Source organism: Onychostruthus taczanowskii, unplaced genomic scaffold (genome assembly GCF_017590055.1).
Source record: "Onychostruthus taczanowskii isolate IOZ18803 unplaced genomic scaffold, ASM1759005v1 scaffold126, whole genome shotgun sequence".
In the NCBI taxonomy this organism is placed as follows: Eukaryota; Metazoa; Chordata; class Aves; order Passeriformes; family Passeridae; genus Onychostruthus; species Onychostruthus taczanowskii.
This window is the reverse complement of record NW_024498418.1, coordinates 693,075-719,202: the sequence shown is the minus strand read 5'-3', so window position 1 is coordinate 719,202 and position 26,128 is coordinate 693,075. Positions and strand designations below refer to the sequence as shown.

At 59.6% G+C, this 26,128-nt stretch overlaps 2 protein-coding genes across 7 annotated transcripts; one reads left to right on the top strand and one right to left on the bottom strand.

Annotated features, from left to right (window-relative positions):
- The first annotated feature begins 4,828 nt into the window (after positions 1-4,828).
- On the top strand, positions 4,829-16,274 carry LOC121331611 (tyrosine-protein phosphatase non-receptor type substrate 1-like). 4 transcript variants are annotated; one of them, XM_041396203.1, is made up of 9 exons: positions 4,829-4,845; positions 5,146-5,275; positions 11,564-11,923; positions 12,103-12,414; positions 12,542-12,889; positions 13,171-13,269; positions 13,681-13,705; positions 14,103-14,142; positions 14,798-16,274. In XM_041396203.1, exons 2-9 carry the CDS (start codon positions 5,203-5,205, stop codon positions 15,050-15,052), a joined length of 1,512 nt encoding a protein of 503 aa, XP_041252137.1. In that variant the 5' UTR covers positions 4,829-4,845; positions 5,146-5,202; the 3' UTR covers positions 15,053-16,274. The 4 variants fall into 4 exon arrangements, with proteins under 4 accessions (XP_041252137.1, XP_041252139.1, XP_041252138.1 ...); XM_041396205.1 differs by lacking the exon at positions 4,829-4,845 and having other exon boundaries at positions 4,920-5,275; positions 13,174-13,269; XM_041396204.1 differs by lacking the exon at positions 4,829-4,845 and having other exon boundaries at positions 4,920-5,275; positions 13,684-13,705.
- Positions 16,275-17,228: 954 nt separating this feature from the next.
- Positions 17,229-25,786, bottom strand: PDYN (prodynorphin). Of its 3 annotated transcripts, XM_041396230.1 has the most exons (5): positions 21,612-25,786; positions 20,481-20,527; positions 19,441-19,629; positions 18,634-18,781; positions 17,229-18,381 (listed from the first exon to the last, which is right to left on the bottom strand). In XM_041396230.1, exons 3-5 carry the CDS (start codon positions 19,458-19,460, stop codon positions 17,815-17,817), a joined length of 735 nt encoding a protein of 244 aa, XP_041252164.1. In that variant the 5' UTR covers positions 19,461-19,629; positions 20,481-20,527; positions 21,612-25,786; the 3' UTR covers positions 17,229-17,814. The 3 variants fall into 3 exon arrangements, with proteins under 3 accessions (XP_041252164.1, XP_041252163.1, XP_041252162.1); XM_041396229.1 differs by lacking the exon at positions 21,612-25,786 and having other exon boundaries at positions 19,441-21,257; XM_041396228.1 differs by lacking the exons at positions 19,441-19,629; positions 20,481-20,527; positions 21,612-25,786 and having other exon boundaries at positions 18,634-19,326.
- Between the last annotated feature and the right edge of the window lie 342 nt (positions 25,787-26,128).

The following is a 26,128-nucleotide window of genomic DNA, read 5'->3' as shown; positions in this document are numbered from 1 at the left end:
AGGGACACTAAAATTAAGTGGGCTGCGATTTGAAGCCCTGCTCCCTAAGGACAGGGCAGAAACAGGGGGTCTGGGCAGTGTGCACAGAGGGGCCTCCTCAGAAAATGCCCCATGCCAGGGAGCACCTCACCTCCACCCCACACATCCCCCCACACCAAATGCACCCCAGAGCCATAACAAAGACCTGAGAGCTGAAATAACTCAGCTGTAACTCCTAAATCACCCAATGAAAGCTTGGCTAAACAATTACAGTAGTTCCCATGAGCCCCTCATGAGGTGAGCAGCAAACCCATGCACAGGCTGCTCACAAAGCATCCTACCCCACCCTTCCCCTGGCAATCACAGCCTTAACAAGACCCCTGCAGCTCATCACCCTCTCCCATATAAGGGGGAGATGTGGTGCACCCCTTCCCCAGTGCAGGTGTTTATGGTGGTGGATGTTATGACAGGATTATGAGGAGACAGGTAGGCTACATACCCCTGCTTCTTAAATGTACTTTTAGAGGGCTGTGGGTGCCCCTTCCCTGGGTCACAGTCCATAAAAACCATGCCCACATTAACATATTGCTTGTTATAAGTTAACATGAGATAAACTAATTTAAGCTTCCCCTGTACTGCATGTCTCAGATTAAGTTGGCAAGGTACCTAATGAAGCTGCAGCTCCATTTGTTGTGCTGGAAGCCCTAAATATCAGCAGTGTAATTGGTGCTCTCTGCTTCAAGAGACATTTGTGTTTCTCTCCCAGCTGAGAGCCCTCTTTGGGTGCTGACTGAAGCCTCAGGGGTGGGGGGAGGCTGTAGGATGTGTCCACCTGGATCTTGAGGTCTTGGAATTTGTTTTTGAAGCTGGAGGATGGATGGGGAGAACATGAAGCTGTATGAAGGCTGCACAGGCTTGTGGGTGCCAGAACAGACCTTGTGTGGGCCTGGTGCTCTGATGTGGTCCCACCAGGTGTTTTATTGTGGTGAGCTGTGAAAGCAGCACCTCTCGGGGGGCTGGGCTGGGAGGTGTTGGTGGCTGGGACTGGGCCAGGATAGCTCTGAGTTTCCCCAGGGTGGTGAGTCCCTGAGGCACTGCATTTTTTGGTTTATCAAGGAATCTTTGAGGTTGGAAAAGACCTCTAGGATCATTGAGTCATTACTGTGGAGTGCTCCCATAAGTGCTGGCTGCTCGCTGGTGCTTGGGCATGGCTCTGTGCCCACAGCCCCAAAACAGCACCTCTGGATGCTGAATTTGGGGTATTTTCCAGGCTGATGTCCAAAGTACTGGTGTCTTTTTTCTGTATCCCTAAGCTGGTTTGGATTTTGAAGCGTGGACTGAGCATTTTGGGACAGCTGCTGTGTCCAGGTGTGAGGTGGCCACTCAGGCTATTGGTACTTTGCCCACTGTGCCATCCCATTGCTGGAGTGGGGACCAGGAGGGACAAAGTCCCAGGCAGAGAAAGACTGCAGTCACCTCCATCAGTGAGATGGGATTCATTAGCAGGCCCAGGACTGGCCCTGCAGGGCAGAGACTGGAACCTCTCCCAGCTCCATCCCCTGTGAATCCCCTCCAGCCAAGGGAGCCACCGCTGCTCGCGGGGGCAGTCGGGGCTGGGAGAGGATCAGACAGGCAGCTGATTAAGGCATGAAAGAACAGTCTGGGCAAAACCAGTGCTGCAGGACTTTCCACTGGGATCGCTCAGGCACAGCTGTAATTGTTCCCACTGGATGCTGCCAGGCTCTGACAAGAGATGGGGTGCTGCTGCTCTGGCTGGGGTCCCTGTGTGTGGATGGGTCCCCACCTTCTCCCAGGGAGGGAGCAGATCCTGCAGAGCTGCCCAGCTGGGAACAAGGGAATGCAAAAAGGACATTGAGCCTGTAGTTCTGGCTGGGAATAGGGAAGGGGAGCAGACCCCTGCCTGCCCAGGGGTGGCTGAGCCTGGCCCAGCCCTGCCACACGGAGCCCGTGCCTTCCCCAAACAGTGATGCGAGTTCCTCTCTGTGCCTCAAAGCTGTGAGAATCAACTTATTCTTGAAGAGCTCTCCAGAAACACTGCCCTGTCCCCATGCTGGCTGCTGCCCAGCTCCTGGGGCCGGGGAGAGCCGAGCTCTGGAATTCTCCCTGCCAGAGCAGGGCTTTTGAGCTGAAGCATGGAGATGCTGCAGAGCGAGCACAGCCTGGGTGCCCGCTGGCAGCACAGAGAGCCTGGCAGCACTGCCCGCCCTGCCAAGCAGTGCTGCAGCCTCCTGCTCACCGTGGGTGTTTTGTACAGAAGGATGATGATGATGATGGCAGAGTTGCACTCCCGAAATTTTGCGTTGTCCCTCTGTCTCAGGTGCACGAGGAGCCAAATGCTCCTCTCCCCCTGGTTCCCTACCCAGTGCAGGGCAAGGGCTGCCCTGCCAGGGTGAGTCCTCCAAACATCTCGTGTTGGAGCAGGGCCCCTGTGATGCTGAAGGGCCATGGGTAGGAGGGGAGGCAGCTGAGCCTGCCCATATGCTTCCTAATGGGGAGCAATAGCAGCTCTTCCCGGGAAGCTCGCGCCGCACCATCTGCTCTGCGCGGTACCTTCTCTTGCAGAGCTTTTTTGAGCTCTAACTTCCCTTCCTGAGCGCTCTGCCGTGGCTGCTGCTTGTGTGCGGGCTGGCTCTGCTCTGTAATCGCCTCAGAACAGGTTGTCTGAACCTTCAACACCGAGCAGAACATCCCAGACAGGCTGAAGCCAACCAGGTCTCCAGGATCTGTGCTTCCACGTAAAAATAACCAGGACAGGTGTCTGTGAATGGCTGCAGTGTGTCCCTGGAATTTGCCCTCCTGCTGGGCACCCACTTGTCCTGAGGGTTTCTGCTTCTGGACCTGGGCTAGGTGGATGCACTGCCCTTGGTGGTGTAGCTGCAGGGTTTCCACAAACCACTGCTAATCCTGTGGAATATCCAGAGCTGAAAGTGACCCACAAGGATCAAGTCAAACTCCTGTCCTGGCACAGAACACCCCAAGAATCCCCTCTGTGAGGGGGGACAAGAGCATTGTCCAAATGTTTTCTGAGCTCTGGCAGGCTTGGGGCTGTGACCAGTGCCCTGGGGAGCCTGTTCCAGTGCCCAAACACCCTCTGGTAGAAGAACCTTTTCCTAATACCAGCCTCAAACTTCCCTGACAGAGCTTCATGCAGTTCCCTTAAGTCTTATTGCTGGTCACCACAGAGCAGAGCTCAGCACCTTTGCTTCCTCTTGTGAGGTGCCTGTGGACTCTTGTAGTGATGTGTCCCTGTGTCCCATCCCTGTGCAAAGAAATTATTGCTGTGTGCAAAAGGCCAAATCCAAGGGCTCCTCTGGACCCCTGCTCCTTGTTGGCCACTCTGGCCAGCCCTGTGAAGGGAAATGATGGCTGTGCTGGGTTTTCCACAACCAGTGCTGCTGGCCACAAAGTTTTTCCAGTGGGAGCAGTACTGGCCACATCCCTTGAGCGCAGCCTCCAGCTGCCAGGGAATTGCAGAGGGAGGTGGGTGCAGAAGCCTGGGAAGCTGTTCCCAGTCCCAGCAGCGCTAAATTAAGGCTGGATGTGCCCCATGGGCGTAGCTGGGGCTGAGGGGGAGGCTGGCGGGGCCGGGGATGCGCAGGCGGACGCCGTGCGCAGATTGATGGTGCCAAGTCACTTCAGATATCTCGGCTGTGTTTGTGCGAGGCTCTAAATAAAACCGACAGCCCTGGCGGCTGCCTGCGGAGGGAGCGAGGGGAGGAGGGGGAGCTGGCAGCGGGTCCTCCAGTATGGCACCCAGTGCTGTCCTCGGGGACCCGGCCCAGGGTGGGATCCGTGCTGCAGGTGATGCTGGGTGGGCTGGGAGCTCCTGCTCTGCAGTGCCTACCCCATCCCTGCGAGGGCAGAGGGGACAGTGGGGAGGTGCTAGGGAGCTGCCAGCATTGCACCTGGCATCCCAGGTACCTGGCCTGGCCTGGCTGAAGCGCCCCTGGGCTGTGTGAGAAGCTGTGACAGGTGCAGGCAGTGGAGAATGTGTCCTTGCGAATCCCCTGGGAAGGGCTTTGTGTCAGGGAGAAGCAGGGCGGCGCAGGGACACGAATCCCATGGATGCTGACGCCCCGACACCCTCTTCCTCAGCCCTGCCTACCATTACAGCTGCCTCGTCCTCAGACTCTCGCTTCTCCCTGCTGCAGGCTCCCGCGGAGGGGACATCACGGGGATGTCCCCATTCTCCCAGCGTGCTGCGCAGGAATTTCCTCTCCCTCCCCATCCACCCTCTGCCTGTCTGCGCTGCACCAGTGTCCCCTCCTGGCCCTGAGCCCCGTGGGTCAAGCTGACCTGTCCCTGTGGCACCGGCGGAACACCACCCGTGCCTCTGCCACGGCTTCACAGCTCGGCCCTCCGCGGTCCCTTGGGGAGAGCACTCGGGACCCCCAAGGCCGTGTGCTGTGTGTGCCTCTGCCCCGGGCTGTCCTGGCTCAGCCCCTGGTGCTCCCGGGTGTTCAGGACCCCGAAGGCTGTGTCCCTGCACCCCGATCCCAGCTCGGGGATGCAGGGCTGTGTATTGTGGCCGTGCCGAAGCCGTGGCTACACCGGCAGCGTGGTGCGGCCAGTGAAGGGACACCCAGCCCCCATCCCTGGGGCCATGGAGCCGCTTCCCTCTGCCCCGGCCGATAGGGACCGGGCGCGGCGGGGCTCCTGGCGGCCGCTCCCGGGGGTCGCCTCCCAGCCCACCTTAAGGCAGCCGCACACCGGGCTGACCGGAGGACTCTGCCCCGGGGCGGGCGGGGCTGGCTTCGCCCCCGCTACGGGGAGAAGCGGCGCTAAACCGGGGCTGCTGGGAGCCGGAGGGGGTCTGGAAGCTGGGGCCGGCTCCGTCCCTCCCCGGTACCACGGCAACGGAGGCGGCGCGGCGGCGGGGGGAGGCGGCTCCGCCGCGGCCCCGTCAGCGGCCCCGAGCCCGCTCCGGTGCCCACGGGCGGCGGCGGGGCCGCGGGTCCGTGTCGGTGCGTGCGTGTGCGCTGCCCGCCCGCCGCGGGGGGAGAAAGGGGGGAGCCCGGCCTCCTTCCTCATTTTGGGGCTGAGAAGAGCGATTTCCTTCGCCAGCTGCAGTTCTGCGCTTCTTGCCTTTTTTTTTTTTTTTTTTTTTTTTTTTTTTTTTAAATTTGTCTTATTTATCAAACCCAGCCGCCGAGCCGGGCGCGGGGCCGCGCTGTGAAGCCGCGGGCTCCGCTCCCCGCACCGATGGAGCCGCATCCCCGGGATCCCGGCCGCACCGCCTGGGCATTGCCGTGCCTGCTGCTGCTCGCCCTGCCCGGTAAGCCATGGCTTCTGCCTGCCTTCCTGCTCCTTTCCTTGCCCTGTTCCCCCCTTTCCCTCCCACCCTGCTGCTCTGCTCTGCCCTCCCCTTTCTCACGCTGCTCCTCTCCTCTGCTCTGTTTTCCCCCTTTTTTCCACCCTGCTCCTGCCTCCTCTGTCCTGTTTTCCACCTTTCCCTCTCACACAGCTCCTCTCCCTGCTCTGTCCTGTTTTGCCCCTTTTCCCGCCCTGCTCCTCTCCTCTGCCCTGTTCCCCCCCGGTCTCCCTGCCCCGTTCCCCGTTTTCCCCGCTCCTCTCCCCTCCCCGCTCCCGCACCCCTCCGGTACCGACATGACGCCGCCTCTCCGCGCACGGTTGCTTTGACCTTTCCTGCGGTGACCTAGAGCGCGGCGGTGGCCGAGGGGCTCCCGCGGGCCCTTGCCCTGCGGTTCTTCCCGAACCGAACTTCAAGGCAGGCAGGCATGCCCTTTCCCAGCGAGGCAGGGAATTCGGCAGGGGCATGAAGAGGCATGTTGTTCCCACCCATTTGCGAGCACCCCCTGCCAGCTATGGGTGAGGCAAAACTCAGCAAGCAGCCCGAATTCCCACTTGGAGATGGCAGTGGAGGAGGCATGGGGAGGCTTTGGTGAGGGCTGCCTGTCTTCTCTGCCAAGAACTTGTTTTTCTTGCTGCCCTCCTGCTTCACCCCACTGTGGGCTCTCTCTCTATCAACTGTTGGGCACTGAAGCGGTGGAATTGCAACACCTCTAGGCACCCTGTGCCGTGTAGTCCTGTGTCGCCTCAGGCTCAGGGTGCCCCAGACCTCCCACGGGCTCATGGCTCCCCCAGTCCTTTATAAAGCTGGGGGACACAGCAAAGGACCAGACAAAGTATGCCACTCTTGGCTGTTTCCCTTGCCGGCAGCGGGAAGTGTCTCATCCCACCAGGAACGAAGCCCTGTGGTGACTGCTGCTTTCAAGGATGTTTCCTTTCTAGGGTGTTTCGTTTTGGGTGGTTTCGAAGGAATCGCTCTCCCTGCCAAGGGAGGGATGGGGTTTTTGAGGCAAACCTGCAGCAATAACGATGCATCTTCAGGAGCCTCTCGCTGCTGAGCTTTTTGCTCAATTCCAGCCCCATCCCTTCCAGCTAGATCCCACTACAAACAGCCCGGCCCAGGTTCCGCGGGGGAAACCCACATTCTCCCATGCCCATTGAAGTAGTTACCATCAAAGCTTTACTTGGGCAAAGAGTTGGATGCAAACTTGGGTAGAAAGCAAATGCTTTCAGCACAACGCTCCTTGCTTTGAGTCGCCTGATCACAGCTGAGAAGTGCTGGCCCCAAACTGAAAACTCCGGCTGCTGAGAGCCAAGAAGGCTTTGGCGGTGAGCGCGGCTTCCCAGTGAGCCACTGCGATTTCCTGCGTGAAAGAATAGCTCCAGCAAACCTCCTGAACTTAATTAAATGTGGTCTTGGAGTGAGAACCCCATTTCTTTGAGCCAGCCATGGGAAAAAAACCACCCTGGGGTTTTGAAGTGGTTTGCATCCCTGATTTTAGGTGCAAACGTGCACGTCTTTTTTTTCCATATGGCGAATCCCTCCTGGGCCGTGGCTCAAACTAAGCTGAACTCCAGCAGAGTTGGCCCAGGCTCCCACTGCCGGCTGTTCTGACAGCTTCTGCAGAAGTGAAGGGGAAAAGGAAAGGTCCTGGAGGAGACCTTCCTGTGGGGCAAAGGCAGCGAGATGTGGGAAACCAAACAGCAAAGCCCCATTGAGAAACTGCGCCCTGCAGAGCCCTTCCACACCGGTCTATCTCCACAGAGGGTTTCAGCTGTGCTTCACAGAGCCTCTTCCAAAGGGGAATTAGGTTTCCTGCTGGGGCTCTGGCTCTTGGGATGAATTTCTGCTGATGCTGGAGGAGGGGAGCTTGGAAATGGTGGCTGTGTGTGAGCTGAGGCTTCCTCTGATGTCACGGATGTGAAACACAGCCTTCACTGCAGCCCTCCCTGAGCGCCCTGGGGTCTGCTCGGGGCTCAGCAGCTATCCCCAGGGCTCTCCTTGCCTTCCCTAAACAGCAGATTCCAGGCCTTTTATAGGCAGCACCTGTTAGTTTCCGCCCCTAGCAGCCCTGCTGCAGGTGAAATTCCAGCAGGATTATTTTGGGGTTCCCTTGCCCATTGGCCTGCTCCTTCAGTGAGTGACTGTGGGGCTTCGGATGCCGGTGACCAGCTGCACGTCGTTTCTGGAGCACACAGCCATCCCGGAGCTCCTCACCCAGCTCCTTCAGAGGAAAAAAATCTATTTTTACCAGGAAGCATCCAAGCAGCCTCTCCTGAATTAAACCCCAGCCTCTTGCAATCTGTTCAATATCAAATACTTCAAAAGGTGGAATATAGAAAAAAATGTGTCACCAACGTGGAAAACTTGCAATGCAGCAAGAGCTGGGATTATTTTGCTCCCAAATTAAACTGAATAACGGGAAGGAGGCAGGCTCTGCTAGATCGTGCTCCTGCCTCTGCTCTGGGCTGGAAGTGCTCTGGGTCTGCACTGCAAGGGTGCTCCCACCTACGTGGGAACTGTCAGGTGATGCTTTTCAGGGCTCTAAAACCCTTGGCTAATTCTGGAGTGTAGGATAGAACAGATTACAGGGTCAGAGCACCTAAATTCCCCATGATCTTGGGGGCAAGAGGATCATGTTCCAGTTCCTGGTGGTTTGAAATCCAAGTCTCAGGGAAAAAGTGTCATCAGGCAGCAGGGGAGAAGCAGGGAAACAGTGAGAAATTGTCGTGTCCCATGTTTTTGTGGCCTGTAGCCTCCCAACATCCCACTCCTGGTGCTCAAGCACATCGTGAGCTGCTGGGAGGGAGCTTGGCTGGGCTCTCACTCCCACTGGGTGAACACCTCAAAAGGGGAAGGACAGGCATGAGCTGCGTGTGAGGAGAAGCTGTGTTCAGGGAGAAAGAGGAAAGAAGCTTTGGTGGAAACTTTGCATTTTCTAACTTGTGTATTCTGAGGTTTTCTGCCAACTTCCCCTTTGTGTTTTCCCTTTGGGGTGGAGGGGTGGGGGCATTGCTCTGAGCTGCTGCAGGGGATTGGGGTCATCCTGAGCAGGAAGGGGTCAGGTTGGTCCTGGTGTGGGATGATGGATGCAGGCAGGAAGTGGAGAAGCCAGGTCTGGCTGGGACTCCTGCTTCTCAGCCAGGAGGGACGAGCTGGTCCTTGTTGGGGTGTTCCTGTGGTGGATGGTGGCTGGAGCTTGTGTGTCAGAGATCAGAAATCCCTGAGCAGAGCTGGGTGAGGGTCTCTGAGGTAACAGAGCAGAACACGTGGAAAAATACCCCAAAGCCCCATTTCATTCCTATGTGAGGGGCTGCCTGGAGCCTCACGGTGTCTTGAGCAGTGGAGCCTCTGGACAGGCGGCGCTGCCGGCAGCGTGAAGCCCTTTTTCCCCTCGATCCTCTGGGAGCACTGCAGTCAGGAAAGCAGGAAAGCACCTTGCATCCTATCCCTGGACGACAACATGCTCTGTGCCTGCTAATCCCTGGGCAGAGGAGGCAGGCACGCTGCTGCCCCGGTGAGGAGGGAATGTGAGCTCGGTGCTGTGGAATGCATACAGACCATCCACTTCTGGCTGCAAATCTGGACCCTGGGAGAGATCCCTGCTGCCTGCAGGGATAAATCCCTGCAGTTCCAGCAAGGCAGTGCTGTGCCAAGGTAGTGGGGAGCCCTTGCTGCACACCAGGCATGGCAGCCAACCACGGGCAGGGCACCCAGCCACACTCAGCTCGATGTCTCAGTGCTTCTGTGGATGCTTCACTGCAACCAAGAAATGAACTTTGGGGCTGAGCAGTGCCCACCCTGACACTCTTTGGTGTTGGGGTCAGCTCTGGGGCCCCAAAGCAGGCACTTCCCCAGCTCTCTCCCTCTGCACACCACGTGCCTCATGGGGAAATGGGCAGATGGAGAGAGGGAGGATGAGGAGGAGGTGCTCGGCTCGCTCAGGTTGGGCTGTGTGGGGCGGTGCAGGCAGTTCTACCCAGTGCAGGGGACCCTCATGGGGGTAAGCACTCCACAGAAGTTGCTTTTGCAGAGGGGAGCAGTGAGTAACTCACTCATCATAGGGCACAGAGTGTGTGGTGGGGGTGGCCCTGGCTTCCTGCTCCCGTGGCCACACATGGGATGTGTCCCTTGCTGTGTTGGGTGCTGCCTGCTAATGAGCTTTGTTTGCCCAGTTTGGTGGAGCCAGTGCTTGGTGTTGTGGCCCCCTGGGTACATGGAAGGGCTGGGGGTCTGGCTGGGTTGCTGGTGTGGTTGCTGGCTGGGGGTGCCAGTCTCTGCCTGTGGCAGCCTGGTCCCTGCCTGTGTCACATCCACGTGCAGTGGGTTGGCGAGAGACAGATGATGAGATGATGCTTCTGTGCTTGTGAACTTCCTCTGTGTGTTTCTCAATCACTTCTTGCAAAAGGTCTCTCAGCAGCAGGAGATGGAGAAGTTCAGGAGATGCCACAGAAGCAGATCTAGTGGTGTTTGCCCTGTGTCAGTGCTGTGTTCAGCACATGGAGTGCATGAGGCCTCTGCTCCAGGGCTGCTCCCCACAATTTGGGTGTCACCTGAGAAGCACGGGGTTGCCTTGCAGGTGCCTAGGGCACCACTGCTCAGGTGCAGGACCAAGGCTCAGAGTGAATGACTCATCTGGACGTGACACAAACCAGCTCTGTCCCTCTGTGCTTGTCTGTGGGAAAAACTTGTTCTGATGCTGAATGCTGCTGCCACGTTAACCCTGACGTGGTTTCAAAGGGAAACACCAAGGCCTGAAGGTTTTGGCTGATGATGCTGTGGACTGATGCCCTGGGCAAAAAGCCTTTAACTGGGGCAGTCTGGAGAAACTGCTCCTGGTAATTCTGGTCATAGACATTGAGTAATTCCACAGACAGTGGAACAGTGAGAACATCTGTGGGTACAGCACATACCACTGTGAGTCAGGAGGGATTAACAGCTGCCAAAAATCAGCTCTGGTCTCTGTGATAGCCAGCTGTGGCCAGAGGGGTCAGAGCAGCTTGTCCTGCAGCAGGTCCTCCTGGGAGCGTCCAGCCAGAGATTATCCTGCTGGGTCCCAAGGGAAGCCTTGGCATGAGTTGCTGTCCTGGATTTCCCTGAAAGGAGGCTGTAGCCAGGTGGAGGTCATTCTCCTATCCCAAATAACAAGCAACAGGACAGGAGGCTTCAAGTTGTACAGGGGAGGTTTAGGTTTAGGTTGGATATTTGGGAAAAGTTCTTCACTGAAAGGGTAAGAGAGCTGTCCAGGGCAGTGGTGGGGTCACCATCCCTTGAGGGATTTAAAAGATGTGTGGATGTAGCACTTGGGGTCGTGGTTTGGTCAGGGGCTTGGCAGTGCTGGCTTAATGGCTGGATTCAGCGATCTTAGGGCTTTGCCAGCCTAACAGATTGTGTGATTCCATGATTCTGCTGTGAGGGATGTGGGGTGCTGCTCCCCGTGCTGCTCAGCATTACCTGCTCAAACACAAAGATCTCTGTGTGACAGTGACACCGGTTCTGGGTGCCACAGCCACCTGTTACCTGTAGGTGGATCTAAGTGGGTCCCCCACTCCTCTCCCCATGTGGCTTAAAGAAATGTTCCATTAAGCAGTGACCAGGATTGAAACATTTTGTGAATTTGGTTGCAATAACTATATTGGCATAGGAAGCACTGACAAAATTAACCCCTGGGTACCCATGGGTGTGTAGTGTGGGTTATCTGGGATGTTACTGTCTGTCTGTGCAGGGAGGTGTGGCACAGGTGACTGGATTAGGAACCAGTAATATGGAGATGCTCCAAATGCAATGTCTCCCTGTGCTTGTTGCTGAGCAGGAACAGTGCCTGCTTGGCTGGCAGTGGTGGGAGATTGGCTGTGCTCTGCTGGGATAACCAGGGCTGGGATTCCATGCAGAGATGGGACAGATTCAGGACAGAAAACGCAGTGTCACATTGGTGATGGGAGCTGGCTCTTTGGAGCACCTCATTTTGTGTGCTTCTTTCTCCTGGCTAACAAAGCCAAGTGGCTGTGGGAGGCAGCCCAGCGTGCTGGAGGCATGGGCAGCTGGGATGTGCTCCATGATTTATCCATACAGGGCACAGCACAGTCACCAAGCAAAGCTCCATCCAGCTCTGCTGCCGAGCCCTGCAGGCAGAGCAATGTGCCTGTGGCCACAGCCCCTCACCTGGGGTGCTCAGCCTGTCCCAGGGCTGGGAGAACTGTCAGGAGTCTGGATGTGTGGTGCCAGGCAAGACGTGGTCTCTTTTTTCTCTAGGTGTGGATGCCCAGGGGGGTCAGGGCTTCAGTCTGCAGCAGCCCCAGGCCAAGGTGACGGTGGCAGCAGGGGAGACGCTCACCCTGAACTGCATCACGTCTGGAATTGCTGGACCAGGTCCTGTGATGTGGCTGAAGGGCTGGGGCAGTGAGAACAAGACTGTCTATGACCAGAAGAAGCAGGATTCTTCCTCCCGTGTGACGAGAGCAGTGAATGGGTCTGACACAGACTTCACCATCCTCATCAGGAACGTTCAGCCTGAGGACATGGGCACCTACTACTGTGTGAAGTTTGTCAAGGGGGACTCTGGTGATGATGAGGTGTTTCAGCGTGGCAATGGCACCGAGGTGTCTGTGCAAGGTGAGCAGGGCTCTGGAGCAGCTCCTGATGGGAAGCAGCCAGTGGGCTCTGCTCAGGGAGAGCAGGGATGGGGAAGGGGCTCAGGGCTGGTCCAGGAGAGGATCCCATGGGCCATCCCCAGGCCCAGGGCTGGGCAGGGGGCAGAGCCTGGTCTGATGGCCCCGTGCTTCTCCCCACAGCCAAACCCAGCCCCCCACTCGTGTCTGGGCCCGAGCAGAGAGCGAGGCCGGGGGAGTCGGTGCCTTTCACCTGCATGAGCGGAGGGTTCTTTCCTGAAACGATTGGGGTGAAATGGTTCAAGAACAGGGACATCATGGTGGGTCAGCGACCCCAGGTCACCGAGTGGAGGAGGAAAACCTACAACATGTCCAGCACAGCGATGGTGACCCTGCAGAAGGATGATGTCCCCTCTGAGCTCATCTGTGAGGTGCAGCACCCCACGCTGCCGGCCCCGCTGCGTGGCAGCTACCAGCTCAGCAGAGTCCTGCGAGGTGAGGGCTGGGGACTCGCACTGGGGTGTCCTGCTGCTGTGGGGCTGGGGTCCCTGGGAGGAGGACAGGGCCCCCTGTGGGCAGCAGAGCTGTGACAGCAAACGCCAGGCTCTGCCTCTCTTCCCAGTTCCCCCCAGTGTCGAAGTGCGCGCCGAGCCCAGCCCCGTTGAGGTGAACAAGACCGTGACCTTCGCCTGCCTCGTGAAGGAGTTTTACCCAGCTAACGTGTCCGTTTCCTGGCTGGAGAATGGGATTGAGATAAAGGTGCAGAACATCTCCCAGCCATGGAAGCTGCCCCGGGGCTTGTTTGAGCTGAGAAGCCAGGTGGAGGTGCAAGCGACGGAGGAGAAAAACGGGTCCACGATCATCTGCACGGTGGTGCACGATGGCCAGGCCCCTGCCAACTACTCAGCCTCCCTGTGGATCTCCAACCCGGCCCCAGGGGGATTGATCGATGGGTTCCAGATGGATAAGGGTGCGTCAGAGCTGCTGGGAGGGGGTGCTTGCCAAGGTGGCTGTGTGGTGTCACCCCCTGAGGAAGCTCAAAGCCCAATTAAAATCTGGTTGAAGGATATATCTATATATGGATATATATATCCATATCATATCAGGGGGCTGGGGGATGTGACGGTGGCAGGCACTGAGCTGTCCTCCTTGGTGCTTCATGCATCACTGGGCCAATCCGTGTTGTGTGGCTGCAGGGACTGGGAGGTATCACGTTCTTGGGCCATGGTGACCTTTTCATTGATGTTTCAGAAGATATGCTCATCTACATCGTGGTGGGCGTGGTCTGCACCGTGCTGGCCCTGCTGGTGGCTGCGATTCTGTACCTGATCCGGACCAAGCAGATCAAGGGTAAGGGAGCCAAGTGTGGGGCAGGGAGGCAGCTGCTCCCAACCCCGTTTTTCCTCTCTTTCCCATGGGTTTCACATTGCCCCATTGGACAATAACTCCTGGCAGTGCAGCTGCAGGTCCTGCCCAGTGGGGTGATGGATAGATCTGCCCAGGTTGTTTGCAGGCTCCAGGGAAAGCTCTGGCTGGTCTAAACCATGCCCTGCACCTCCTGTGCTCCCCCAGGAGCAGTCCTGAATGAAATTGATTGAAACTCCAGGGAATTGCAGGTGCTTGCCTCTGGGAAAAGATGTGTCCTTGTCCTTGAAACAGTCTCTGCATGTGTTCTCTGTGCCCAGGGAAATGGGGCGTTTATATTATTTCCTGAGTTATTTTTTCCCTAATTTTTTCCCTAATTTTTTCCTTCTCTTTCAGCAGGTAAAAGCTCACCGTCTGCTAGGTGAGTGCAAATCTCTTCTAGTCACTGAGTAACCTGTGGGAACTCTGAGCTGGACATCTCCAGTCCACAGAGTCCCTCAGGCTGGGGACAGAGCTGTATCCCCAAAATTTGTGAAAGGGAAGGCAGGAGCACAGTCTCTGCCCATCTCCCCAGCTGGCGTTCTGGGGATTTTTTGCTTGTGGTGGGGCTGAGCAGGCTGGTGGGAGCTGGTCTCTGGCCAGCAGAGAGGCAGCTGGACCAGCACAAGCCAATGCTCAGGTCCTGGTGGCCCGCTCAGGTCTTGCTGGGTGCAGCTGCAAGGACCTTGGCTTGCATCTGACCTCCCCAGCTGCTCCATCACCAGGGAAAGGGCAACAGGACCCTCCATCTATCTGACTGTTTTTGTCCCTCCTTCCAGGTTACATGAGCCAGAGAAGAGCAGCGAGGCCACGACCCAGGTGGGTCATCCTGGGACTGGGGAGGGAGAGTGGCCGGGAGCCACTGGAGATGGGAGTGGAGGGTGGTGGTTCTCCAGTGAAACATCTCAGTGTCGCCACTCTGTGGCTGGAGGTGGAAGAGAGGCTGCCCCCGGAAGAGGATAGCCACTTCCCAGAATCTTTTCTGCCTTCACCCTCCCTCCTCCTCCTCCTTCTTCTTCTCCTCCCAGTAAAGTCTGGGTTGGTGCTGCCTGGAGAACCAGCTGTGCAATAGCCAGCCAGGCTATTTGTGGAGTTATTTTGCATTTGGTGACGCAGCTACGAGCGAAGTCGTGATCAGCAGCAATCTGTCCATCCCACCCAGGCTCTGCCAGCTCCCGCGTGGGCATCACTGGGCAGTCTGGCCCTGCTGGGATGGAGTGATGGAGTGGCTTCAGTGACAACTCTGGAATTGTGGCAGTGGTTTTGAAGCCAGAGCAGGGTGACAGGGTGGCTCACAAAGTGAAGCTGTAGCGGGGGGTAGAGCATGGCTTCAGGGTGGTGGCTGCTGGTGTTGTTCCCCCATACAAGCAAGGCTGAGGTACCCCAGGCCGAGCTGCAGTGGGATTGACTCCAGAACGGGGCTGTGGGTACAGGGGCATCTTCCCAGAGGAGGAACTCTTGGTGCCTCACACAGGAATCCGACCCCAACAACCTGACCTACGCGGACCTGAACTTCGACAAGGAGAGGAAGAGCATCCGGCGGATGGTGGAGATGAGCCAGCAGTCGGAGTACGCCTGCATCCAGACCAACCAGGCGCCCAACGGCGACGACAACCTCACCTACGCCGACCTGGACATGGTGCACCTCAGCAAGGCGCCCAAGCGGCCGGCCCCGCGCCCCGAGGAGGCTGGATCTGAGTATGCCAGCGTCCAGATCACCAGGAAGTGAGCAGTGGCTGCTGGGAGCCCCTGTCCTGCTGGGAACAGCTCTGCTCCTCCCTGAGACTGTTCTCTTGGAAGCAGCGGGAGCGATGTGACAATGCGCTGCGGTACCTGTGTTTTAGGATGGAAATGGAGCCCGCAGTACTTGTGGGGGTCTTCTCCCATCCAGAGAGACGTGATTTTTGGGGGCAGTTTGGTCCTGGGGCCGCCAGCTCCATCCCTTCAGGACCCCCATCAAGGGTTGCTCAACCTCAGTGTGCCGGGTTTGCCCGCAAGCAGATTCAGCCAGCGGAGCAGCAGCTCCTTGGGAAGCTCCAGCTGGGCTGAGGGGACAGGTACAGTGCCTCCACACCAGCTCTCATGGGGATGCCACTGCCTGGCCCACAGGCTCCCCAGGACCAGCAGGGCCCCCACACTGCCTTCTGGGGCTCTGCCACCACGCCTGGACACCAAACTCTGGCTTTAAAGGAAGGACCTAAGTGTCCGCCTCTCTTCCCAAGTGTCCCTTCTGCGGGACCTCTGTCTCGCCACAGGCCAAGAGGCTGGAAGGCCACTGAGCCGAGGCCCTGCCCTGCCGTCCAGGGGAGCTCCAGGTCTGGCTCCCCAGCACCGAGCATCCTCCTCATCATCATCACCTTCCTGTGCACAGCCTTGCCCTGCACTGGGACTCGCCAGCGCTGCCCCAGGCTTGTACAAAGCGTGCGAGGGCCCCCCCAGCCTGGCTCCCCCCCGGGAGCTCCCCGCAGGTACCGTGTAACATGTTTTGACTGTTTGACATGTAACTGTTAATTTTTAGAGCTGAAACCCCCAATGTTTTGTGTTGTACGTGGGTGTACTGCTGTGTACTTAACACTAGAATAAGATGTGCAAAATTAAGACTGAGGCCTCAGTAAAGAATCCCCCAAACCCTGCAGAGTTTATATGAGAGACTTATATGCTCCCCCCCACCCCAGCTCTGTCTTGGGGGCCTGGCAGGCTCCCCCCAGCCCACCCATGGGGACAAATGTCTTCCATGTGCCCCCTACCTGGGCCACCGTGTGGACTCTCACCCTTCATTGGCTCCTGCAGCAGTGGAAATGCAGGGGGCTTGGGGGCACCTGGGGTCCTTGGGGGTGCTTTGGGAGCAATGTGACTGCTTGTACAGACTTTTTTTTTTTTTGTTGGGTTTTTTTTTTCTTTTTGCTTGCAAGATATTTTTATAATAAAAGTGAAAAGTCCTGTGCTGCTCCCGCACATCAGCGTGTCCCTGTGCTCGGGGGGGGTCACCTTGGGGCTGCAGGGTGGGGTTGGGGCTCTGTGTGCCCTGCAGGGAGGAGAGGAGGGCTCATCCTGCACAGCCCTGCCGTGTGCTCTGGAGGGAGGGAAGAGGAAGGCAGGAGGTCAAGGCTGGGATGAGGGCTGGGGTGCTGGTTCCCTGGGCACCATGAGGGAGGGGAGCAGTGCACCCCATGGGCAGGGACTGAGCAGGGGCTGGTCTGCTGCATCTTTAGGTGCAGGGAGCTGAGCTGGAGTTGGGGTGCCCACACTGCTGTGCAGGCAGGCTGGGTGCTGGCTCCAGCCCGTGCTGTGAGTGAGCTGAGTGTTCCAGTGCTCTGCAATCACCTCCCCCCTTTCTCAACCTGGAGCTGGTGCCAGGGCTGTGTCTGAGGCATGAACTGTGTCTCACCAGAGCCAGGAACTGCCCTGTGGGGCTACACAGACACTCAAAAGGGAAGGTGCTGCCCAGGCTGGGCTTTCTCAGCACCGAGCTTCTGCTGGAGGGGTCACATATGAGGAAAGGGACAGTGTGCCCCCTGCTCTCAGCACAACTGCTCCTTCCCAGCTGGGGCAGCAGCTGTGATTCCCAGAGGAGTCTCCCCTGCCTGCTCCTGCAGGAGGTACCTTGCCAGCACCCTACACACCCCTGCAGCAGGCTGAGCATGCCTGCCCTGCCCTTGCTCAGCTGAGATGGCCCTGTCACCCTCAGGATGTGGCCCCAGAGGTGCGTGGGGTCCCACATGCCTTTTGGCACCCATGGCACCAGAAGGATACCATCGTGTGCTGCCTGCAGGTGTCACAGCCCTCACCCCTGATCCATTTGAGCACCCCAGTTTGGGGTGCTTGCTCTGCCCTGCAGAGCACGCTCAGCACCCAGCATGGCTTCAGCTTTGTTGGCATCTGCCTTTTATTGACTGCGGGGGGGAGTTGGGGGTTGGGGCGTGGGGCTGACCCTGCCTCTAGAGTCGCTCTTGGAGGGGAGCCCAGGGGCACCAGGTGGGTGCTGGGGTTGGTGGGACACTGTGAGAGGCTGGGGAGGGGAATGGGGGCTGAGCTCAGCAGTGCTTGAGCACCTGGTGATGGTGCTGTGGCTCCACCAGCCACCTCTGCCCGTGGCCACAGCAGCCACCTCCCCGATCCTGCCCTGGCTCATCCTCCCTAGTGCTCGGAGCCCCCTGCCCTGTACCTCAGATGTGGTGGTTTCCAGACCCTGCTGTGCTCCAGCAGCCGCGGGAGGATGGAGGATCTGTGTCCCCAGCAATACACCCCCGGGAACCCTGGGCTGGGCCACAGCCACACCGCCAGCAGCCGGAGGAGCGGCACTGTCCCCTCCGTGCGCAGGATGGGCAGGTGAACCACAGAGGGACAACGGGATGGAACTCATGGTGCCCTGAGGGAACGAGGCAAGGGTGACACCAGCCACAGCGGGCTGGGCAGGGGACAGGGCTGGGGGCGATGGCACAGTGGGGGTGGCAGTGTGGGGACCGTGGTGCTGCCGTCGCACGCCCGGCTCTATAGGTCTGACACCTCCCCTGAGTAGGCGCTGGGATCCTCGTCCGAGCGGGTGGTCACCTTGAACTGCCGCCGCAGGAAGGCCCCGTAGCGCTTCTGATTGTCCCACTTCAGCTTGGGCCGGATGCGGCGCAGGAAGCCCCCGTAGCGCTTGTGCAGCTGCGCCGGCCCCGGCCCCTCGGCCTCGGCCCCCGTGGGCTCTTCGTCCCCGTCCCCTGCCGGCCCCGGGTAGTCCTCGGGGGCCGCTCGCTCGCCCGACTTGCGGCTGAAGGCCCCGGACTTCTTGCTGAGGCCGCCCTTGCCGTGAGCGTTCTCGCGGAGCAGGGACAGCAGCTTCGCCTTGGACATCATCTTCATGAAGCCGCCGTAGCGCTTGGCCGGCGCCGGCGGCAGCTCTGCAGGGCCCAGAGCCTGCTCCGGCTGCGCCTCATCCTCCTCCGCCTCCTGTGGGGACGGGTCTGTCCCCTCGGCCAGGGCCACCAGCGGGGCCAGGAGCGCCAGCGCCTTCCTGCACATCTCCCACTCGGGGCCGGATGACAAGGAGCCCTGGCATTCCCACAGGCACATCTGTAAGACAGCGGCCGCCGCGGCCCCAGGTGCTCGGGGTGAGCCCCTGCCTTCCTCCCCCCCTCGCCCCAAGCCCGGGGGTCCGTGCCCACCGTGCTGCTCAGCTCGGTGAGAAGCTGAAGTTTGCACAAGCCCAGCACGCTGGGGTGCCCGTGACCATCACACCAGGTGCCACCCAGCTCTGCCACCCTGCTCCCGTGACACTCAATGCTGTGGCTCCCTGGCTCACATCCGTGTGGGGCCAGCACTCACCAGGGGCTGGACGCTGCTCTCGGCACCGCGGGTCTGGGCTGCGCAGAGGGAGCATTGCGTGACACAGTCAGCAGATGCCACCGCAGACAGGGACAGGCAGAGTGTCAGTGCCAATGCCCACCGTGCCATCTCGCCCTGCAGATGCTGCCTGGAGAGGGGAAGACAGAGCACAGAGCCTGTCACCATCCCTGTGCCAGCTCTGCGGGGCCATCACCACTCCACAGGCATTGGGCACCTACCACCTCCATGTGTGAGCTGCTGCTGGGATCATACACAGGGACCTGTGCCTGTGCCCATTCCCACATGACTCACCTCCGGGTGCTGCTCCCAGCAAGGACACCACAAGACACCCCTTACCCTGGCTGCAGCCTGGTCCTTGGCACACACACAGAGCCACAGCCAGTGCCAGGTGGCCAAGTCACTGTGGGCAGGACCACTATTGCACCTCATGTCTCATCTCATTGCATCTCAGTTCCACCCCATCTATCCTCTCCATCTCTTACTATACCGTTAGAAAGAAAAGTCCCTTTTTTCCCCAGCATTGGGTTTCTCTGTGATTGCCACGTCTGCATGGTGCAGGCAGATGAATCACCCAGCTCTTTCCCTTGGCCTTGGGGAAAAGAACCACAGCAAGCAGAGCTGCGGTAGCAAGTGCATGGGGTGATGCCATGGCCCAGTGTGGACTCACCCCAGGCTGCTGTACCCCACACCAGGGCAGCCTCATCTCCCCTCCCTCCCACCCACCAAGTCTGCTGGGCTGGTGCATCAGGAGAGGAAGAAAAAGGAGGACTCTGGGTTCAAGCCTACCTGCAGACCACCATCACCATCCTCCAGACGTTTGAGAGCTGTGATGGAGCCTCTGGCCTCTGCGGATGGACGAGGACACTGCTCAGCTGGGAGAGGGGCTCTGCAGGTGGCAGTGCTAAACCTGACCCTGGGTGAGGCTGGAGGGGCCACTGCCAATCCCAGCTGCAGTGCCACAGGATCACCGTGCCACTGGGACCATGATAGCCCTGGAGTAAGAGCCAGCCCCAAAGGGGTGCACTGGCTGCAAACCCCTGCCTGCCTCCATTGCTGCTTTTATCTAAGGTGGGTAAGGCATGACCCAGAGGGATCTGTTACACATTAATGACGCATATTAGAGACTATTGTGCTCTCCAGCAGTAGCAGCTAATGTACTGTAATTGGTACTGATGAAGAATTGTTAATGCCACAGTATTAATTCATGCTAGATTAAAATTTAATTTGAATTATCTGCACCATCGTGTGTCGAGCTGTCTGCATTCCTTGGCTGCACAGCCACCAGCTCTGTGAATCCTCCCATTGCCCTGGCAGTGTGGCAGGGAACAGGATGGCAGCTGCCCAGGATGGCAGGGGCACGGTGGGACCTCAGCCAGCCCTCGCTACTGAGACAGGGGACAGTCCCTTATTGCATCAGGGCCACCGAGACCGCGCCGAGGAGCGAGGACATGCCATCCACACAGGTAGGTGCCAGCTGCAGCACTAGGGGGAATGAAGCTCCCGAAAAGAGCTGATAACTGCTTCACAGGAGCCCCACGGGGAACCTTTTCTTTCCCTTTCCCCACCCACTTTCCCTCCCTTGCTCCTCCGCTGCCGGTATCCCCGTGGGTGCCGCCAGAGCAGCGCGCAGGGACGGCACCGGGAATGTTCCCATGCTGGGAACAGCTGCTGGTTTGTCTGACACGGCACAGTTCGGACCTCTGGCATTCCAGACATGGCGTGTCCCATCCCTGTCACCCTACTGCCAGCTGAGGATTTCATGGCACTCAGGGGAGCTGCAGTTCTCTGAGCACGGCGTGGCCAAGGACACCCCACTGCAAATGTACCGTGTTCAGGTGGTGCCACAAATGTCCCAGCAGTGCTCTGCCTGCTCCTGAAGGTGGGATAAGGAGGATTGGCAAAACGGGAGCAGGAAAAGGGGAAGAAAACAAAGGGGTTTGGACAAAAGAGGAAAGAAGCAGGGTGGAGGAAAAAGCGAAAATACGAAGGGAGGAAAAAGAAAAGCAGAGTTTGAGCTCAATCCTGTTTTACCTGGAGGAGCCCAAGGCTCCAGAGCCATCCCTCCTGCAGGAACACCTTGGAAGGACTGTGGCAGAGTCTGGCAATGCCAGCATTGAGTCCCAGCCTCTGTGGCCACTCTCAGCACATTCTGCCTGTGCCAGGTGCCTGCCGGTGTCCCTTCCTCCCCTGTCCCATTTCCACTTGAGTCTTCAAATACCAGACTTTGCTTTGGAAAACCCCCAAGCTGCATCCATGCACCCCAGGGGCCAATTACAGACCTGGTGACCCAAGGGATGAGGAATCAGGACTGTGTGTGCCAGACAGCAGAGACTGACCCCATCCTCACTAACCTGTGATTATACCTAATGAAGGATGTGAACATCTCTCCCAGACTGAGCAGATCCCTCCTCCCACACAGGTCCAACTCCACAGGTTTTGATCCTGCACATAGTTCTGGTGGAGAAGAACAATCAACCTTCCAACATCTCCTTTCCTCACCTCCAAAAATTTCCTGGAAACACCATCAGGACAAGGCTTCTCAAAAAAGCTGGTAACTTTTGGAATAGAATCACTCAAGCACTGCAGCCACACTGCTACTTGAGCCAAGAAGAGGGAGAGAGAACCCCCCATCCTCTCTGCCCACTCCCTTTTACCCCTCAAAGCCCTGGGTGATTCTGCTGCCAGGCTGGCAGGCACAGCATCAGCACGGAAATGAACCCCAGCAGAGCTCTGGACAGCTGCTCATGGGCTCTGAAACCACTCAAGGGAGGTTTCAGAGGACAAGAGGGACCTGCAGCCATGTGGAAGCTCCCCAAAATAACACAAGTCCAACCACAAGCCACTCTCAGCAGTGCTGCTCAGGAGGTGTTCTTAAACTGTTGCTTTTTGGGGAGCAAGAGCGATCCCCTGATTGTGCCCACGCCATGGAAGGGGGATGACAACCCCGGCAGCCCTACCTGCCGCTGCTCCCCGTCCCGCCGAGCACCCGCTTCGCCAAGTCAGGACGGGTCGTGGCTGATGGGTGTCCCTCCACGGGCGTCAGGCTGCGCCAGTCATCGGTGGCAAGGCCACACTGGGAGGTGGCCCCACGGTGCTGCCCGGGTTGTCCACCGGACTCGCCGCCGGCTGCCTCTCACCCCGCTTTTATGGCCACGGAGTCTCCTCCTGCGGCGGGGCCCGGCTGTGCGCGGCGGCAGAGCCAATCGGGGCGAGGGAAGCTGTGAATAATCAGCCCCGCAGCATCCCCGCCACCTCCCGAGCAGGCTCGCCCGCACCGCCGAGGCCTCCCCGCAGCCCCCGGCCGCCCCGGGAATCGGGGTGCACATCCCACCACTGCGGCTGCAGCACTTGGAGACACCCGAGTGCCCAGCCTCGGTCCTCGGGGCCGAAACGCGTGCCCCAAACAAGGAAGGTGGCAGAGGACTGGGATGGGGTCTGTCCGTCTTCCCACACAGCTGCGTCCCAGAGGGGTTTGGCTGCTGGGATGTGAATCCCCTGGACACCGAATTCAAATCGTGTCCAAGAAGGGTGCAGGGGGAAAACCTGACCTGACCTTCTCTCACCCTGCTCCCCAGGCTGGGGAGAGGCACGTCCTCGTGGAGAGGCTGGGGAGAGAAGTGAGCCCATCCAAAGCTGCTAGGAAGGGAGAGAGGGTCTTCATGCCCCGGGAAAGGGATGTCCCAACCCACCCAGCCTGGCTGCTGTCAGGTGAAAAAGCCTTTGCATAAAACCCCCCAGCCTCTGCAATGCCAGGGCTCAGAGCCCAGCTCCACATCTCCCTGAACCTCCTCCTCAAGAGGGCAAACATAGATGAGCCAAAGAGGCAGGGGGAGATGGATGGAGGGAAAAAGATGCCCCCACTTTCCCCACTCAGCCCTGATTCCTGTTCTCACACATTTCCAAGTCTGATTTGGGGATAAAGGAGAACAGCACTGGGGCAATGACAGGCAATCCCTGAGCCCCTGCACCTCTGTCCCACTGTCACAACAGACGTGTGGGATGGGGGTCCAAGGTGCAGACCCCACAGGACATCCTGCACCGTCCCCCACACCCCGGTGGGTGCAGACACATCCCCTGCGTCGCTGGCAGTGCAGCCAGTCCTCTTGCCTTGAAGATGGAGCTATTTTTATCGGAGCTCAAGAGGGATGTTTCCCAGCAACCTGCTGTTCTCCCAGCTCGAACACCAGCTGCTGGACCTGGTGCCCCCTTGCTCAGCCCTCCCAGCACTGGTGAGGGAAGTGGGGGCCATCGACAGGGCTGGGCCCCTCTGCTGGGCACCCAGCAGCCACGGCAGCCTGTGCCCGTGGTCCTCCGTCAGGGCTGGTGATCAGGTCCGTCGGCATTCCCCCGCTCCTTGAAAAGCAGGCGGGACCCCACGGCTTTTGTCTGGAGGTGGATTTTAACTCATCCAGGCTGGGGCTGTGCCCACACGGAGGGACCAAGGGAGCAGGGCATGGGGTGGGGGGCGAGGGCAGAGCCCTGCATCCTCCTCAGGGCCAAGGGAGGAACCCACCCCTCCATCCCTGGGGCTGCAGCGAGGGGGGATGGAGCTCAGGCCCCGCAGGGGCAGAGGGCGGCCACGGCCCCGCCTCGGGCTGGGCAGGCACAGAACAAAGCTGAGAAGAACAAAAAGCATCTGCAAACGACCACAACATCCTGAGTGAAGGGCTGTGGGAAGCCCTCGGGCAGTTTAACCCTTTCTGCTGGGACTGATGGCACCACAGACACGGTGGGGTGGAGCACTTCTACACCAAAGCCATTATTTCTATATGAATATGTATATATGTATATTCGCACCCAGCGGCCTGGGGTGCAGTCACCTCCCCGCACAGGGTAATTGCACACGAGGGAGATGTGTTAGAGATCGAATAAATCCCAAGGACGCAGAGGGAAAAGTTTGGAATAAGGCTCCTTCCCTTTGCGCCGGGTGGGAGGTCGAATTACTCTCGTCCCCAGAGCAAAGTGCCACAGATCTACTGACATGGGTAAGAAGGTCCTCCACGGGTCCAGGGCGTGGAGGGTGACAGGGTCCCCCGGGAGAGGAGCTGGAAGCCAGCCCACCCACCAGCAACTCAACTTAATATTCATCTGTCTCCTCCTAATGGGAAAGCGTCTCTGAGTCACACTGACATTTCCCTGGGACAATGGTAATTAAGTACCTGGGTAAGTGAAATGCGCGGTAATAGAAAAGTTAACTTTTCCAACTACATGAGTGAAAGGCGCGTTCGGCGAGGAGGGGGCCGAGCGTGCCAGGCACCCGCGGGAGCAGGTGGGAGTTAATGTCAGCTCGCGTCACACGGCGCTGCCGCTCTGCCCCTGAGCCCCCCCGAAGGACTCTGCCCCGGACCAGACAGGGCTCCCGGTGCCGGGATGGGCTAAATCACCCCTGCAGCTGGTACAAGCTCTGCCAGCCGCCGGGGCTGTCCCCAAGCAGAGGGACGGCGACCCAGAGCTGCTGGCCGGAGCTTCCCCAGGAAGGCACTCGCTACGCCGTGGCTCCTCCAGCACGGTCAGCTTTATCCCGTTCAGCGACACAGCTTTTCCAGAAACTCCCAAAACGTTTGCACAGCTGCCTGGCCTTGCCGTAGGCAGGAGAGGGAGGTGTTCAGACGCGTTTTGCGGGATATGGGGAGAAATGCCGGGTGGGCGATGCCCGGTGTTCTCCTCCAAACCCGCGGGAGCTCCGATCCAGCGTGACCGCACCGGAGCGAGCCTCCGGCAAAGGGAGCACCGGAGCAGGGGGCGGTCAGCGCTGCCCAGGCGGGCACACGGTGACCTCCCTGCGTGGGCAGGAGGCACAAGTGCCACTCCACGGCGGTACGAGAAGCGCCGCTCTCGTAAACACGGCGAGTCACGCCGCTGCCACCGTCCCCGTCGCTCCGGGCTGCCGAGCGGCACCGGCGGCACGGCCGCCGCAGCCTCCGCGGCAGGCGAAGTGGCTCCATTTAAAAACAAATCGAGGTCAAACCACTTGCAGGAGCTGCAGCCGGCGCCGTGACACCGCGGGGCAGCCCCGCATTAGAGTCGCCGGTGGCTCCGGGGGTCGCCGTCCCTTGCCCGGGGGGACCGGCGTGACGCAGCCGGGAGCTGCTGGGGCTGCGTGATGGCAGCGGCACATGGCTCAGCAGAGGGTCAAGAAAACAGGGAATTTTGAGAGTTCCGCCGTGAACCGGCTCTGCAGACGCTGTCTTTGACCGGCCGCAGCGCCCGCTGCCAACGGCGCCGCGCGGGGGGCAGGAGAACGCGGGAGACGCGGCTGGAAAAGGACATTTGGGTTTGGTCGCCATTCTCTCCCCAAATCCACCAGGAGCGGGACGGCGGCGTGCAAAGCCCCGAGCCCGGGGGCTGCCAGCAGCGCCAGGAACAGGATGAGACCTCCGGGCAGCCCGGAGAGGACGGGTACTGGTGATGCCCACGGCCCGCGGAACGAAAAGCAATTTTGGGACGGTGCGTGGGACAGGGACCTCTGTGGTTCACCCCACCTGCTCGCAGGAGAAATGCCACCAAAGCAGCCAAGCCTCAACCCCGCGGGGACATGCCGGGGGACACACTGCAGCCCCGCGGTCTGCCCGGCGCTCACGGCCCCTCGGGTCCCGGCGCAGGGCGGTCACCGCGTGCCGCTCTTGGTGACCTGTGCCCGTTCCACCACACGGACACCCGGTGGGTGCCGCGCCACCCTGGGGTGCCCCCAAAACCCTCGGTCCCGGCCCGCAGGGATCCTCTCGGGATCGCAGCCACTTTCCCGGGGAACTTCCAGTTGGAAAGTCCCCGGTGATCCCCGACAGTTGGGTCGAACCGTCGGGGTGAGCGCGGCGCCCGAGAGGAGCCCCCGAACGCTGCCGGAGCTGTGAAACCGGCCCCGAGCCGCATGTCCCCCCTTCCCGGTGCGGCTGCACAGCGCCAGCTCGCCCAACATCCAGCACCGCGCGTCCCGGGGATTTACCGGGTGCTCAGGATTTATTGGACCCGGGGCACCACCCCCTCCCCGGGGAATCACCTCTCCGCCGGCTCATCACCTACGTGTGCACCGCCCCCCTCCCCGGTGCACCGTGTCCCGGAGCATCACCCCCGTGGCGGCATCACACACAGCCCTCCCCGGTACACCCGGACCCCCCCTGTACCGCACGGCTACCGCCGGTGCACCGCTCCCCCCCACCCCATCCCATCCCATCCCATCCCGGGGCATCCCGCCCTCCCGGTGCACCGCCCGTCCCGGGGCGGTGGGAGGGGGCTGGTGGGGGCGGGTCACCCCCCGCCGTTACATAAGGGGTTACGTCAGGGCGCGCGGCCACGCTCTTATCCCACCGCCGCCGCCGCCGCCGCTCCCCCACCCCGCCCATTCACGCGCCGCCGCGCAGCGCCCGGCCCGGAGCCCCCGCCGCCGCTCCCCAGGTGAGCCCCGCGGGCCAGGCCCGAGCCCGCACCGCCTCCCCCGGGCCGCCCGCGGAGGGAACGGACGGACGGACGGACGGGG

Excerpts from the sequence above, each read along its gene's own strand:
- PDYN (XM_041396228.1), bottom strand. The coding sequence starts at position 18,819 with ATGGTGACAGGCTCTGTGCTCTGTCTTCCCCTCTCCAGGCAGCATCTG. Across the intron at positions 18,382-18,633 it reads AGAGCAGCGTCCAGCCCCTG|ATGTGCCTGTGGGAATGCCA; the intron begins GTGAGTGCTGGC and ends GCTGTCTTACAG.
- LOC121331611 (XM_041396203.1), top strand. The coding sequence starts at position 5,203 with ATGGAGCCGCATCCCCGGGATCCCGGCCGCACCGCCTGGGCATTGCCG. Across the intron at positions 12,415-12,541 it reads GCTCAGCAGAGTCCTGCGAG|TTCCCCCCAGTGTCGAAGTG; the intron begins GTGAGGGCTGGG and ends CTCTCTTCCCAG. Across the intron at positions 13,706-14,102 it reads AAAAGCTCACCGTCTGCTAG|GTTACATGAGCCAGAGAAGA; the intron begins GTGAGTGCAAAT and ends CCCTCCTTCCAG.